This window comes from Alosa alosa, chromosome 21 (genome assembly GCF_017589495.1).
Source record: "Alosa alosa isolate M-15738 ecotype Scorff River chromosome 21, AALO_Geno_1.1, whole genome shotgun sequence".
Lineage (NCBI taxonomy): Eukaryota > Metazoa > Chordata > Actinopteri > Clupeiformes > Clupeidae > Alosa > Alosa alosa.
The window spans coordinates 5,959,186-5,973,453 of NC_063209.1; the positions used below are offsets into that span (position 1 = coordinate 5,959,186).

At 43.8% G+C, this 14,268-nt stretch overlaps 1 protein-coding gene across 6 annotated transcripts in view; it reads right to left on the minus strand.

Annotated features, from left to right (window-relative positions):
• The window catches only part of gria3b (glutamate receptor, ionotropic, AMPA 3b), an 85,964-nt gene extending 72,953 nt beyond the window's left edge, over positions 1–13,011 (minus strand). For 3 of the 6 annotated variants that reach the window (XR_007192144.1, XR_007192145.1, XR_007192143.1), the window contains exons 1-2: positions 12,293–13,010; positions 11,623–11,781 (exon numbers count right to left, since the gene is read on the minus strand). Coding sequence is in view for 3 of the 6 variants with exons in the window: in XM_048231163.1 (XP_048087120.1) it covers positions 11,623–11,781; positions 12,293–12,371 (238 nt within the window). In the remaining 3 variants the exon portion in view is untranslated. Of the gene's footprint in view, positions 1–11,622; positions 11,782–12,292 lie in introns of all 6 variants that reach the window. The other 3 variants (XM_048231163.1, XM_048231164.1, XM_048231166.1) reach the window with 3 other exon arrangements.
• Between the last annotated feature and the right edge of the window lie 1,257 nt (positions 13,012–14,268).

Genomic DNA, 14,268 nt, shown 5'->3' on the forward strand with positions numbered 1-14,268 from the left:
ATAGCCAAAGAACAGTCACAATGCATTCACAGGGAAGGGTTGAGTATATGCAGTGGAGCCATCCTCAGTATTCATTGCTGCTTTGATGTCTCATCGAAGTGGTTATGTACACTATTGTGACTTTTCTTCTGTGGCAAATCGCTTTCAGAAAAGAATCAATTCCTCAAGTCACTCATGGAAGAAGCCAGTCAGAGATCAATGGCAGAGTCCAAACAACAAAGCCGTTTCTGAAGGTGTGAATATGCAGCATTGAGTTTCCTTTTAGCTGCCCCCTCCTATTTGTCTGATCTTGTATACATTAGAAACATAATATAGGTTAAATACGAGCTATGATGACAACCTTCCACATGTTCATATGGAAACATCTGTTAAGGCTTGTACAGTGTATGGTGTACTGCCCCAGTCACGCACATATGCAAGTAATGAAATGATGCCGTTGTTTTTTGTTGTGTAAGGAAACATACATGGAACATACAGTACATCCTGTGATCTTCCATTATGCAATGCGCCTATTTCAATATTAAACAGCCTGGGCTTTTTCTGGCAGACATCACTGCGACTGCGAATGCTGCTCCAAGAAATATGCTAATGCTTCCGCATGCTCGGAACAGAAGGAGGCTCCGGGAAGAAGGTTCCCTCGCTGCCACACGTCCAGCGGCCGCCGCTGTGCAAACGGACAGTCGCAATCCCGCGTAATGATGGCACGGGCTCTGGCCGGGCAGGGCTTTTAAGCCGGCCGGTGGTGCGGCAGCTGCACGGTGGCCCGCTACAGAGCCGCTCCCTGGTGCCCGCGAGCCGATCCCGGCCATCGGCAGCGCAGACGGAGCGCTTTGAAACACTGCCACGGCGGCGCCGTTGTGTTTAAGCATTTGCTTTTGGATTAGAGCATGATACCCTACACTTGATGCGCACGCATCCATTTGTTACTGTGCTTTTCTGGCGCTGCCTTCGTGTCACTAGCTGGCCTTTAAACTGCAAACATCGCAGAGGGGATTGCATTTACACAATGGGGAAGGAGGCTTTTATGGGATGGGAGCAGATTACCGAGTTTAAAAAAAAACAACAACAACAAAACAAACAATTAATGCAGGGAATTGTTGGCGGCCTGCTTCTGCGTCGCAGCTGAGGCTTCGGCAAAAGGCGAGGGGAGGGAGGCCGCGTGGGCCCAGACAATTCGCCTGACCTCATCGAGAACAATCACGCCAAGGCAGAGGCCAGATACTGGACCGTTGTGCGGCACGGACAGAAAAAGTCTGAGTCAATAGACGGCTTCCAGCACCGAGACGGATCATGAATTGAAGTGAAAGGAGGTGGTCACTGATTACGGGTATTGTTGGGCAGCTGGAGTCTATAGGACTGGACACTGATTGGTACCGAAGGCCTGAACAGCTGTGATGGCTTGGAGAAAAGGCCTTGAAATGGAGTCTCGGAAAAACAGTCTGGAGATTGGAGGCGAGACAGGATGAGGGGGAGAAAAAGGGTTCCGCCCGGGGGACACTTTAAGGTGACACGCTTCAAGAAACCCTCACTCCCTTTCTCTTAGTACGCCATCTTTAACTGTGGCAAAACCCGCTCTGAATAAATAACAACAGAACAGTCTGCGGCAGTGCCCTCTGCTATGTGCCGCCCACACTAACGCCTCACCTCCCTCTCTTTCGCCACGTAACCTAGTTCCATTTCCTTCGCCATAAACCATTCAATGGCTCCTCACAGCTAGCTCCTGTGAATAAAGGCGTTCCGTGGCTCTCGTGGAATTTTATGGGTCTGAGAGCCTGTTTCAGCTTCCTCACACTGTTTATGGCTGCATTTCATGGTCAGCTGAGCATCATTCTCTGTCACATTATTATGCTGATATCATCTTCACTCGCTGGGTTAAGAAAACACCTGCCATTTGGAATTGTAAGACCTCACAGTGATTTTGAGGGGAAGCATATGCCAAGGCAAGAATTACAAGGACAGCAAATAGCATCTATTCACGCTATGATCCTGCATATGATTTCAAGCGTCTTTGAAATGATTGTCGGCCGCATACTTTTCAGCATGGCCAGGGCTCCACCACGACTGAATGACAAACACAAGTCGGGCCGGCTTTAAACTGCTACAGCGGAACTGGTTGAAAGCTGTTGTTTTATCAAACAACATCTGCGAGCAGCAGCGATTCCAAGACAAACACGCCTGTAATGGCAACACTTCTCCTCAGGTTCACTTAAAGAGGATCTTTTGATATTCCGATTAAAAATTCATCGTGTTGAATCTGCCTCAGAGTGAGACGAAGGCTGTATCTCATTACGGCTGCATCTTTCAGCATCCCCCTCAGCCTTCTCCCAATTCTTCAAACATCATATACACACACACACACACACACACACACACACACACACACACACACACACACACAGTATACAGCAGCATGGTCAAACCATACACATTTATGTACACATCTTGAGCAATGTTTCAGTGGACGGCGGCTATTTAGCTATCCTTCAGAAAAAGGCAGCTCATTGGTCAGTGACGAGAGCCTTTGATAAAGCAGCCTCCTCATTCCAGTTTCTGTTCTCTGGCTACATTCCCTGTACTCCACAAAACATTCAAGCACAACAGCGGCAACATTAAAACTGCACCAGCGCTTAGACAGAGGTTCAAACTTAATGTTACATTCTGTGAAGCTGTATTTTTCCTCTTTTGTCCCCCCCATCGCATTGCCTACATTCCTCCTTCTCATGCACTTGTGTACTTGGGCAATCCGTCTCTCTTCTGAAGCGGCTGTTCCAGTCTCTGCCAGAGCCTGTGGGCTCTCCACAGCAGTCAGCCCCCCCCCGCCCAAACCCCACTGCTGCTTCACGGGCTGCAGAGCCAGGCTGGATTACTCCACTGCGTGGGTGCTTCCTATCTCTTCTGTGTGCTCATGTGCTCTTCAAAACCAATACCACTAGCGGCGCTTCCTCTCAACACCTCCACCTATCTGACGTTTACTTTTGGGTTTGATGGCTGGTCTATCCTCTCTCCTTTATCTCTGGTGAGTGACTGATCAATCTGATGCGCCAAGCCGACCTTCGGTATGGACTGCATTGGTCTGCTGTCTTCATGGTGGATCGTTTCTCTCCGCTCTTCGGTCAGAGAGCACTGAGCCATCTGTTTGAAGTTTCTTCAGCTGATCCATATTAACGCAAGAATTCGAATGACCAGCACCAAGGCCCCTTGGGGTACATGCAGAGCTCCCACTGACCAGAGGTTATGTAAAGGTCATTGTCGTTTTCACTATATTGACCTTATTGAATGGGTTCTTTTGGTCCTATCTGGTTCAGTGGAACAGCTGCCACACCTGGGAGCGCACACATGATTTTATTACGGCTAGTCATTGCTAAATGCTAATTAAATGGGCTGGTTATTATCACTTTTCCTGGTAACCTTTTGTTTGTATTAAATGAGATGTGACAGACTCACATGGGCCAGTTAGTTATCGCTTTGTATGGCTCTGTACATTTCAACTCAAGCTCAATTAAATAATTAACATCTCAAAGGACACCCTCCAGAGCAGTCTCTTGGGGCTTTCATATTTACTGCACACTAGCTCAGAACGCCTTTGTTTAAATACATGGATGTGCTGCGAACCAGAAAAATAAAAGTGATGTATTTTTAATGCGTTTTAAAATGTAATGTGCTGTACAACTCAAATATACAATGTGTTCCATTTCAGAGTTACGAGAGCTAAAGGTCTTGGATTTTCTAGCACCGCTAATTCAGATACTGAAAGGGCCCATTTTGTTAATAGGTCTCTGTCCCAGCTTTCATCATGTCAGATTTAACAGAGCACTATGCCATCTCTCGGTCCATTTCCACACAGTCACCCACTACAGCAGAAATGAAGGGAAATCACGAGAGGTGCTTCCTTTGAACTAAAAGAAGCAAATGAGATTCAAAAAACCACTTCCTTTTTTGAAAAAAAGCCCTTTCAAGAGCAGAGCCATGAGTTGTGGACGGTGGTTGTGTTACATCACACTGTGGACTTCCATCAGCCATTCAGGGTGGATCTTTCACTCTTTAGTTTTTTGAAGTCCTGGGAAAAACCTGTGTCTGTAGCACGAATGCTGCACGAGGACCCCTTTTGTGCACTGCTCTGCTTTTCCTTTTGATACAACGCAGCAGAAATCTGTCTAGCAGTAGTAGGCTCACTGTCACTGGAAGGACTCCCCATGCACACACCCCTCTATGTGTTAGACTGAGGCTGAGGTGCCCAAATCAACCACTAGTGCTGGAATAAGATGGAGAGCATGATGTTACGAAATCCTCCCAGGGAGTACAATCCCATGCATCTCCTGTCAAGTCCATCAAAAAGAGTTACTTCTTTGCTATGTGAAAAAAGAGAGGGAAAACTTCATCTCTCATCCTAACATTAGATATGCCCTTTGCAGCTAGCTTTCCATCATGGCTTAGCCGGATCTCTTCAAAAGCCTGTGTCCATAACCTGAGGTGAATATTGACGTGGACAGGAATCGTGACAACTTTCACTGCCAGAGGGCTGTTCTCAGGCACTGTGCCCCTTCAGAATTATTTCATGGCCAGGCAAACGTAATATGCCATGAGGTATGCCTGTGTTCACACGCAAGAGCTGGCAGCAGCCTTCGCTCTCTCCAAGCACACAGCCATAAGATCTTTTCAATACAATATAAAAAAAGGTAATATATACTGTATTATATTCACACACAAATGGCCAGTTTGGAAGGACACCTTCACACAGAGAGACATCTTTAGTTGAGCCCTAACCTCTCTCACACCCCACCCACTGAGGGATTCAGCCTTTCACCCAGCTGCCATGCTCCCTCTCCGCAGTGTCTCCTCACCTAAGCCTTCAGGAAGGGCAAATACAATTAATGCAGACCTCTGTTGTTTGCCTTTGTTCCTTTTGTCTCCCCAAGGTAAAAAAAATGGGTACCGCAGAGAGCTGCAGCCACACATTACCATCTGCTGTGTGTGGTGGTAAAGGAACCTGGGGAACCCAGTAAGGAAGGGGTAGGCACATGTAAAAACCTGGCAGAGGGGACACACACCATTAGCTTAATGACAGGATGAGGGATGCAGGCCTTTGTAAGGACAGAGGGGGGAGATTAAAGAGCCAGGCACTGAGCAGTTATTCCTTTAACACAAATCAAGGAGAGGAGGCTAATAAATATGACTATATAAGTCTGGCTTGATGCTGCCTTCTCTCTGTCCCTTCAAGTCGGAGACATAAAGCTGCACAATCCCCCTCCCAACCCACCTCTTTATGTGTAAGCCACGGCTATCAGGAGAGAGGGGGGAGAGTCTTTAGATGTTGGCTGCTTCCCTTTGAACCGCTCGTCTCAACAATGCTGAACACACCTGCAAGTTTTGGCCTTGAATGGCATAATGGGCCCCAAAAAAAGTAATTAGAGATTTTTTTTCCAATTCCTTGCTTCTCAGAGTTGAATGGAGTACATTTACAAAGCTCTGCCTAAAGGATTAGCAAAAACACATATTGTTTTGCTGCCGGTCACTAATTCAATTAATAACATGACTTAAAAGCAATTGCTAAAAAAGTATTTTAACTCAGAGAATAGCTTTCTGTTTGTTGTGCCTCACAGGACAAAATAAGGATTTATTTTTGCTAGTGATAGGCTAACATTCCGAATCTTCGATGCTAGATAAACTTGGGGCACAAAACGTTTTGCTTTTTAACTTTCTCCACGTTCAAAAATTGTTTGCCTTTTTTTTATTCTGTGAAACAAAAGAAATAATTGCAGTCATGTCCAGAGTGTAAATTGGTATCCCTTACTTAAAGAATTAAAAAAAGAATTCAAAGAATTCACTCTTACATTTACTTTCTTTAAAAATATGTAGAGCCAAGCCAATCTATTTTTCTGTTTACCTTTACCAAAACAATAAACTGGTTCTAACTAGCAGGAAAGCATTTCACAGAGAACATGAGAAACCTCGACAAAAGGCACTCGACACATTGCTCATCTTCTCTGCATATCGCAAATCCCTGTGGGTCCTTTTGAAAGGGTGAGGGGTGTGCATAGAATCACAAAGTAGCTCAATTTGAAATATCGGCCCTATTGATTCTATTTGAGAGGAGGAACTTTATGAGCAAGAACATCCAATTATTAATTTCATATGGAAGACCACACAACATATTCTTGTAGAGTCTGAGAGTAGCATATAGCTCATTTCATTAAGCATCAGATCACAACAGGAACTTGTAAACAGATGAGCCTTTCCACACACGATCAAAAGAGGGCCACAAGTCTGTGACATGTTTCATATTTACCATTGGACCAATGTCCATAAAATGGTGGAAAAGTCATGAAATGGAAGTTTACTCGATCAAGTCTGAGGGTTTTTACAATGCGATCTGGAGAAACTGAACAAACCCAAGTCCCAACAAGAACAACTGCAGCTGTGCTAATTTTTTATGGGCACATTCTAAGACTCAGACCAAAAACAACCGTGAGTGTGCACTCTGTGGTCCCGGGAAACACACAATGCCATGTGGCAGTTTCATCCACTGTGAGTAATATACGAGAAAGAGCACTGACAAAAGTTCAGTCTCACGAAGAGAGAAAGCACAGCTGAGGTTTGTGGATACAAGACGTGGCAGCCCAGACTGAAAAATACGTGCAGTGGAGCAAAACACAAAACTGAAGAATAAACATGAAAAAGAGGTCTCTACAAGGCACCCTAGACACAGAAGCACGCAGCAAGCTAAAGAGGTGACCTCTGGTGAAATAAAAACAGAAGTCCTGAATACAAAAAGTGCATGGTCCAAAGGTGAAAACTGCACTCAGGAGCAAAAGGATTCACAAATGCACTGTGAATTGTACTCCAGTACACAAGGGTGACAGTATTGTGTAATTGTATGATGAGTTGGTCTGACAAAATATTGAGTAATCAGATGCTTCTTACAAAATTAAAATCCATTGCACAAAGTAGATGAAAAGTCATATGCATCCTTGCCACTGCAGCAGAACCTCCCATGGCTTTGACATAGATTCAAGTCCAAAAGGCTTTCTTGTGTTAATAATACATTTCTAGATATGTATCATTACAGGCACTTGAAGTGATGAATGCTGTTATGTTTATAATAAGCTATGCTGAAACTATCTGAACTGAAAGCCTGCTATTACTATATATTGTTACATATTTATCATTAAACTATTTAAATCAAGTGCTGGAAAATGAAGGACTTCCGCATAATATCAAAATATATTTGCAGGGCTCATATTTTATCCAGCTAGCACTGACAGTTTTCTGGACTGCACACATGATTGCATCATGATTTCTTTGTTGTTTTTCCAGTTCTGACTTTCAAAAAACAGAAAAAAAACTCATGCCTCCTTGCCTAACAAATGCCTATGCTCTATGAGGCATTGTGTTTGATTTAGCAAAAAAGAAAGTGCATATACAAAAAATGGAGACAAGCCAATCCTATTTTTGTCTACGCAGCCAGAACACAGATCTATTTTTGTGGATTAGGCATGTCTCCTTGTCAGTTTATTTTGGACATCACAGTAAACTCCTCAGTCAACATGACCACTTGCACAAATGTGCATCTACATGTGTATCCCTGCAATGCCACCAAGCAAAAAAGTTTTAACTAAAATCCATAAAAACAAACAACAACAAAAAAACCACACACAACATATTACAAAAATATAAGACTTCAGTGGATACCGTCCACAGATATGACTAAACAGGTTATAAACAAAGCAATAGTGATGAGAGCTAATTCTGAGCTTGTAGTGCATCTCTCGGAGCAGAAATATGTTTCAGCATGAGTCACTTTTTTCCTTCGCACAAAGACAAGGCCACAGCAGGGAGCCATCGTAGTTGTGAACATACAAGCCTGGTCATGTGCCAATCACAGGCGTCTGGGTAGGCCTGAACAAGCTGTTGGCAGGTCCCCAAAGTCTGCTTTGTTTCTGTTTGCCGATTTGTTCAAGAGTATTGAATGTACAGAGAGCGCTGGAATCTCTCCGGGACGTCATCTGAGCATTTAAGTACTCCCCGTTCTGTCAGTAACACACAGTGAATGAGATACCCCGTGTTTCCCAAAATATGAGCTGATGACAAACAGAACCATTGATTTTTGTTAGTGCTCATGTTTGTTAACATTGCAACATGACTGACTGGCTCTGCCTGTGATTATGTGCCAAATGAAGTCATCCAGACCTTGGATATGAGATCTCTGCGGGGTGATAACTTAAGTTCTAACATGATACCTTCCGGGGGAATCGGTGCAGAGAAACTACTCTGCACACACTGTATCAGAAATGACATCATGCAGTGATATCATACAGTCCCACTGCAGAGTGAGTTAATGAAGCACCTTGGATGGGAGCCTCACAGGATCTTGAGGGGACTTTTGTGCTGGTTATAGGAAGTTACATGCCCATTTAATATCTAGTCTCCAATGCCAACAGGCAGCTGGCTGGCAGTTGAAATGATCCAAGCCTTCACCTCACCTCGGCACTCCATCTAATCTTAAAATGGAGTACTCTTCTCTCCCCTGCATTCGGAATTGCAGGCAAATCTGCTCTCTTACTATAGGGACATTACCCAGAAATGTTCTTGGATAATTGGGAGTGAAGCAGCCAAGCTTTCCATACTGGCTGCATCCAGGCTCATGCTGAAGCCTTCATCACACCTCCCCGTAACAGTCTACCCAAGTGATCTCCACATCACTGCCTCGGCTCAACAAGATCACCGCGGCATGCCATCCACACAAGTATCAGATCAAGCATTGTTCATGCATCATCATTTTTCACAATGGAGACCTTGACAAACTCTGCCAGAAGACTATTTTAACAAGGCTTCCTGTTGTCAGCGGTGACAGTTACACAATTCTTAGGTAGCCATTAATCATCTGTATATTAACTCATTGAATGCCAAGCTGTTTTCGGAGGCTTTGTCCTAGAGTGCCAGCAAACTAGACCATTGTTGATGATTTTTGTACAGCCACAGCATATTCTGTTATAGCTATGAACACATACAATGGCTCGTTTAAAAGGTGAGACTTTAAGCTCTCAGTGGGTGCAAACCGTGTATTTCTACACGCCTCTGTTCCTGAGAAATCCCAAGCTAAACAGTGGCTAGTTTTTTCTAGAAATGGAGATATAACGTCTTTCATGAAGTGTTGCCTGTAAACTTTCTGGGAAGTGATCAGCGAGACCTGGCGAGACTGCCACCTAGTGATAGACCCACGAAAATGGCTTGGTTTTGACCTGACGTGCATGCGTCACTGATTCGACCCAAAGCGGCAACCGAGTTATGATAAAATGTCCAGATAAAATGTCCAGATTGTGCGTTTTCATGAGTTTTCAATCGTCATATATTTCATTTTCATTCATCACAGAGTTCCCAAAATCACATATAAGGTGTGTTAGAGTGTCTAGTTTCGTAATTTTTAAAAAAAAAGCTAAAAACGTAATATTACGTTTTTGGCACTCAACGCATGGGAAGGAAAAACGTAATATTACATTTTTGGCACTCAATGAGTTAAGAGCAATATACTGCATAAAACCAGCTCTTGCAAAAAATAAAACATGGTCAGATTCAGCAAAGTACTCGCATGTGTAAAACGCTCCTCGGCACACAAATGAAATGGACATTTGGCTGGTTTTTGGTATGTGGAAAAGGACAAAAACATATGAAACATGAATGAGCTGATCTGTCAATATGCACATCACCGTGTGCTGGCAACACTGTGATATCTTCTGACAGCCAATAGCATTCTGTCCCCACCCCCAAAGAATGGCATCAATATTTTTGTCTTCTCATTTGAAAAATGACAGTTTCCACAACAATCATCAAGCCGTCTTCCAGAGTGCCTCGTACTGTATGATGGAGGCTTGAAGCGGCTTTCTTGATGGAGCTGCGAGCGCATGACAGTGCGGGAGCAGAAATGGGGCAGCAGCTCCCACAGGACTCCTTGGATCTTGCAAACAGTCTGCCCCTGGATTTAATTAGATTCTGAAATCTAGCCCTCTCACTTTATTTCTCTCCCATGCTCCTTTGCTTCTTCAACGCGCGTGAAATTGCACGCCGTTATCTATTATTTATTTACCCCCTTTTGTTTATTGTTCCCCTTCTCTTATCGCCGCCAACGGCTCATTAGGACGTGATCGGGACTCGACCTGTGGCCGACGCTCCGGCTTGTCTCTCTCTCTCCCTCAGTCTCCTTCCCCTCCACACCGCCAGCCCAGGCAGATCCCACTTCATTTGCTTGTGTTGGGAAGGGCTGTGTAGGTATAGATTTTCTTCTTCAGTGACGGCGCAGCAAGGCAATATGAAGTCTGGGTGCTAATGAACTGCCACTGCAGAGGAAGGCAAGCCTGAGAGTTACCATAGGAGATAGCAGGGGGTTGGGGTGTATGGGAAGAGGCAGAACTCGGCAAGTAGACAAGGAACTACCCCACACACACACAGACACACACACACAACCATTACTGCCTCAAGCAGCAAAGCGGGGGTCAATGGTTATTCAGCAATGAAGACAAGAAATCTACAGGCAAAGAGCCCATGTCAAGGCATCATAGGTCATGGTCTGGAATGGTAGTATTGAACTACTTCATATGGATTGCATTTTACAATTTCCTTGTGGCCTGTGGCCTAGCACACGACTCCTTGGTGAAAGCATACAGTCCCACATATGTGGTCAGCACACCAACAGGAGGCAAACCCCTTCAACATATCCGCCACTACACACACAGCCACACAACTGCACACACTTGATAAAGACACATTTAAAAATCACCCACACGGAATCCTTGAAATCCACAGTTGTATAATCGGTTATGCTATCTTTTCAACTAGTGCCAGTGTCTCCATATCTACAGAGCCATAGCACTCTGGGTGTGTTGCCAAGGGAACTTGATCTGAATTCAAAAAGACAAACTCAGAAATACAGACAATGTGTGCCCACAGACTATTTCTGTGGTGGATACTCCTCTCATCTCTTTCCTTAAAGCAACTTCAACTGACACAATGGATCACGTACTATTGTCAGAAATAGACTGACATGATCAGAAAAACAACCTAATCAAAAGGTAAAGATAAAGGATAATATTATTAAATTATTTGAATACAGCACCCCCTTAGTCAGAATTACGTTGATGTATAATTCACTAAATCCATAATCATTCCTTAATCAAATCATGAAAACAGGAGAACTCCAGTAGTAAGAACATTTGACAACTACAGTGCATTCGAATATTCCTTTTGTTTCAGATCATGATGGCACTTTCACCACTGAAGGTCTTAACCCCTGCATAATTCTTTGACCAACACTGTAAAGCCTAATGATGGCTCAATGACTGATCCACACGAGATATTACAAATGCAGGGGAAGTAAAATTCAAAGCTAGACTATGAAATAGGAATTTCGGTACACTCAAAAACACTACTTTCGCACTTTCTGTCTACTAAGCATTACTTGTAATGCTCATAGATCTATTTATCCCACTTTAAATTCTCAGGCAGTAGGCTGCGATGCAGGGGGACGAATGATGGGAGTGAGGAGGCGAGCAACACTCCAAGCGCTCAGAGGATACATTTACGACTACGCTATTGTATGGGGACCTTATTTATGATCCCGAGTATACTCACACGCATGGGTAACAGCGAAGCTGTTGGAAGACTCGAGGTTATCTACGTTGTAATTCAGATGGAAAGGCTTCTCGGTCATGTTTTGGTTGGTGTTGTAGAGCTGTACGGCAAATCTGAAAGCGCTGTGCTCCTGCACCGTCGACCGCATGAAGAGCCCCCCTTGAAAGAGAAAGGGATGAATACTAACATTAGCAATTATGTATTGTCGATATTACAACTTTAATGCAACTAAAAGAAAGATATGACACCGGAAAGCTATTAATTCGCTTATGTGTCACGGGCTCCGGCTTGACAGTACTTGCATGGTCATGCTCCTGTCCTTCTAGCATGCTTCTAGTACTAGTATATTTACCGAAACTCCTTTCAGATATGTAATGATCTGTTAACTTAACATTTTTATGTTTTCACAATACCAGAGCGGTGCATTAAAAGAGCCTATGCATTTGTAACACAACCTCACATAATTAAGATAATTCTATTTGAAAGGTTCGTAAATGTACCCAGCTGTTTCCCCACATTTTTACTCGAAATGCAAGTTCATAGCTTGCGTTACTAACCCGGTCACTGGGCTACTTTCTGCAGTGGGCTTTTTCGGCTATGTCGACGGCCACAATTAAACAAAGTAGCAGCAAAAACCATCAAACGTCAAAACATAAAACGCATTACTTACCTATGTTTATCTGATTAGGAAAGCCTGCGAGGGAGCTGCCGAAAAGCCACAGTAAAAAAAGGAACACGCTTTGTGCCATTTTTCTCCGAGCTTTTAAAAGCAACCCCTAAAAAGGAACTGTTTAAACCAAAACATACGCAGTAGCAGGCGCAAAACCCCTCCAGATCAATGCTCTGCGCTCACAGTGCACCAGTTAGGTTCATTGAGGTGCACGCCGGGCTGCCGAGCAATTTTTCTGCAACTGTGGGCAAAAGAAAGGACTTCTCCTAAAGATGGTGGTGGTGCGAGTGGCGGATCAGATTGTGAATACAGCTCCTCCAATTGGACCAGCAGGACGATATTGATCAAACTTGAAATGACGTTGAACAAAAAAACGCTTCTCTATGCATCCGACTGAGGCAGACTCAAACTGCAAAGCACAAGTAGTGCGTTTGTCAACACTTAGGAGAAATCAATACAGGCACACTAGCCTCATGCGGCCAATGATCTTAGCTAAACAACCAATGGGCGCCTTTAAAGCTGTAGGCAGCTGTGCCTCGGACCCACTCTGAAGTTCAATTCGAAAGCGTATAGGAGCTGCGCAACGGACACAATAACGCTAATTAAAGCCTAGCCCATAATGCGCTGCATACTTTTCGACATCTAGCTTAAGCGAAGAGAAGAAGAGTCTGACTGTAGAGATAGCAGACCCCGTGGTAACTCGAAGCCCTCCTCATTGACCACTATTGATCGCTTTATTCAGAGTCATTCACCATAGTGGTCTATTGGGCGGATCCTGTGTTAACAATACGGGCACAACCCTGTAATAAAATGACAATGATGATAGCGGCAATCACAGTGAAAGGAAAGAAACAGTCTCTTTTTTAGAGGTGCCAGAGTGGCACACCGAGTCAATACAGCAAATGACCCATGTCTGATTGACATCAAGTGAAAATATTCAAACGCAAGAGTTCAGGAAGTCGTTTATTTAAATAGAGTGTGAGGAGAATACGGTGTGAACAGCAGCTGTATGGCTATGGTCCTTGTTGTCAGAGCAGCGCCGCATCCAGCGTTCAGCACCAGGAGCTGTCCACAGTCCCGTTCACTCATTGCTTTCTTCTGAGGGGCTTGTTGGTGGCACTGTTGGTTCTGTTTACTAGGTTCATTTCAGTTCTGAAATTACATACCTACGTTTAGTTTTTGTTTTTTAAACTTATGGTTTGGGTAGAGAGACACTCTAAATCCTCATTTAGTCAGGTTTCAAATTTCTCTTTAGTCTCTGTTAATATCTTTTTTTTGTAATGACTGACTCATCCATCTACCAAAACCTTCTCCGGTTTCCAATACTCAGTGAAACGCCTACCAGCCAATTGTGGAACAATCTAAGGATTACTTCTCTGTTTATCATTCTCCACAAAGCAGTCCTAAAATTGAGTTTTTAATTGCATTTGCAAATGGGCAAGACTTCAGCTACTGATACAGTAATAGGCTCGTGGCCTGTCTGGTGCTGTTTGCTGACGGGAATCTTCCCTTTGTATGTACAGCACCTTCCAACTTGTCAGTGTAATTGTAAAGGAAAACTTATTTACACCCTCTATGACATACAGATATAAACGTGAAGCGTTATTTGTTTAGAGGAAGTGCTATATTGGTCAATTGGGTGTCATATCATTATAGAAATGCTCAAATCCTATACTGGACTTTGAAGCCTGAACAAAAAGGGGATAATGGACAGTGAATACTACTCTAGTGGGGTCATTTTCTCCCATCGAAGTGAAACGCGTTGAAGAGCGGGACTCTTTAAGAATCCTTGAACAATAGACTGTTCACAACTCATTGTTCATCATTCAAATTGACTTCTGTAGGCTACAGAATCAGACAACAGATTTAATGTTTACAGAAAACCCCAAGAAAAAAAGCTGTCTCACTAAAGTGGTCATTTTCACCCAACACCCAACCCCCCTTGCAATGGATCAGGGGCAGAGGGATTCCCTTTC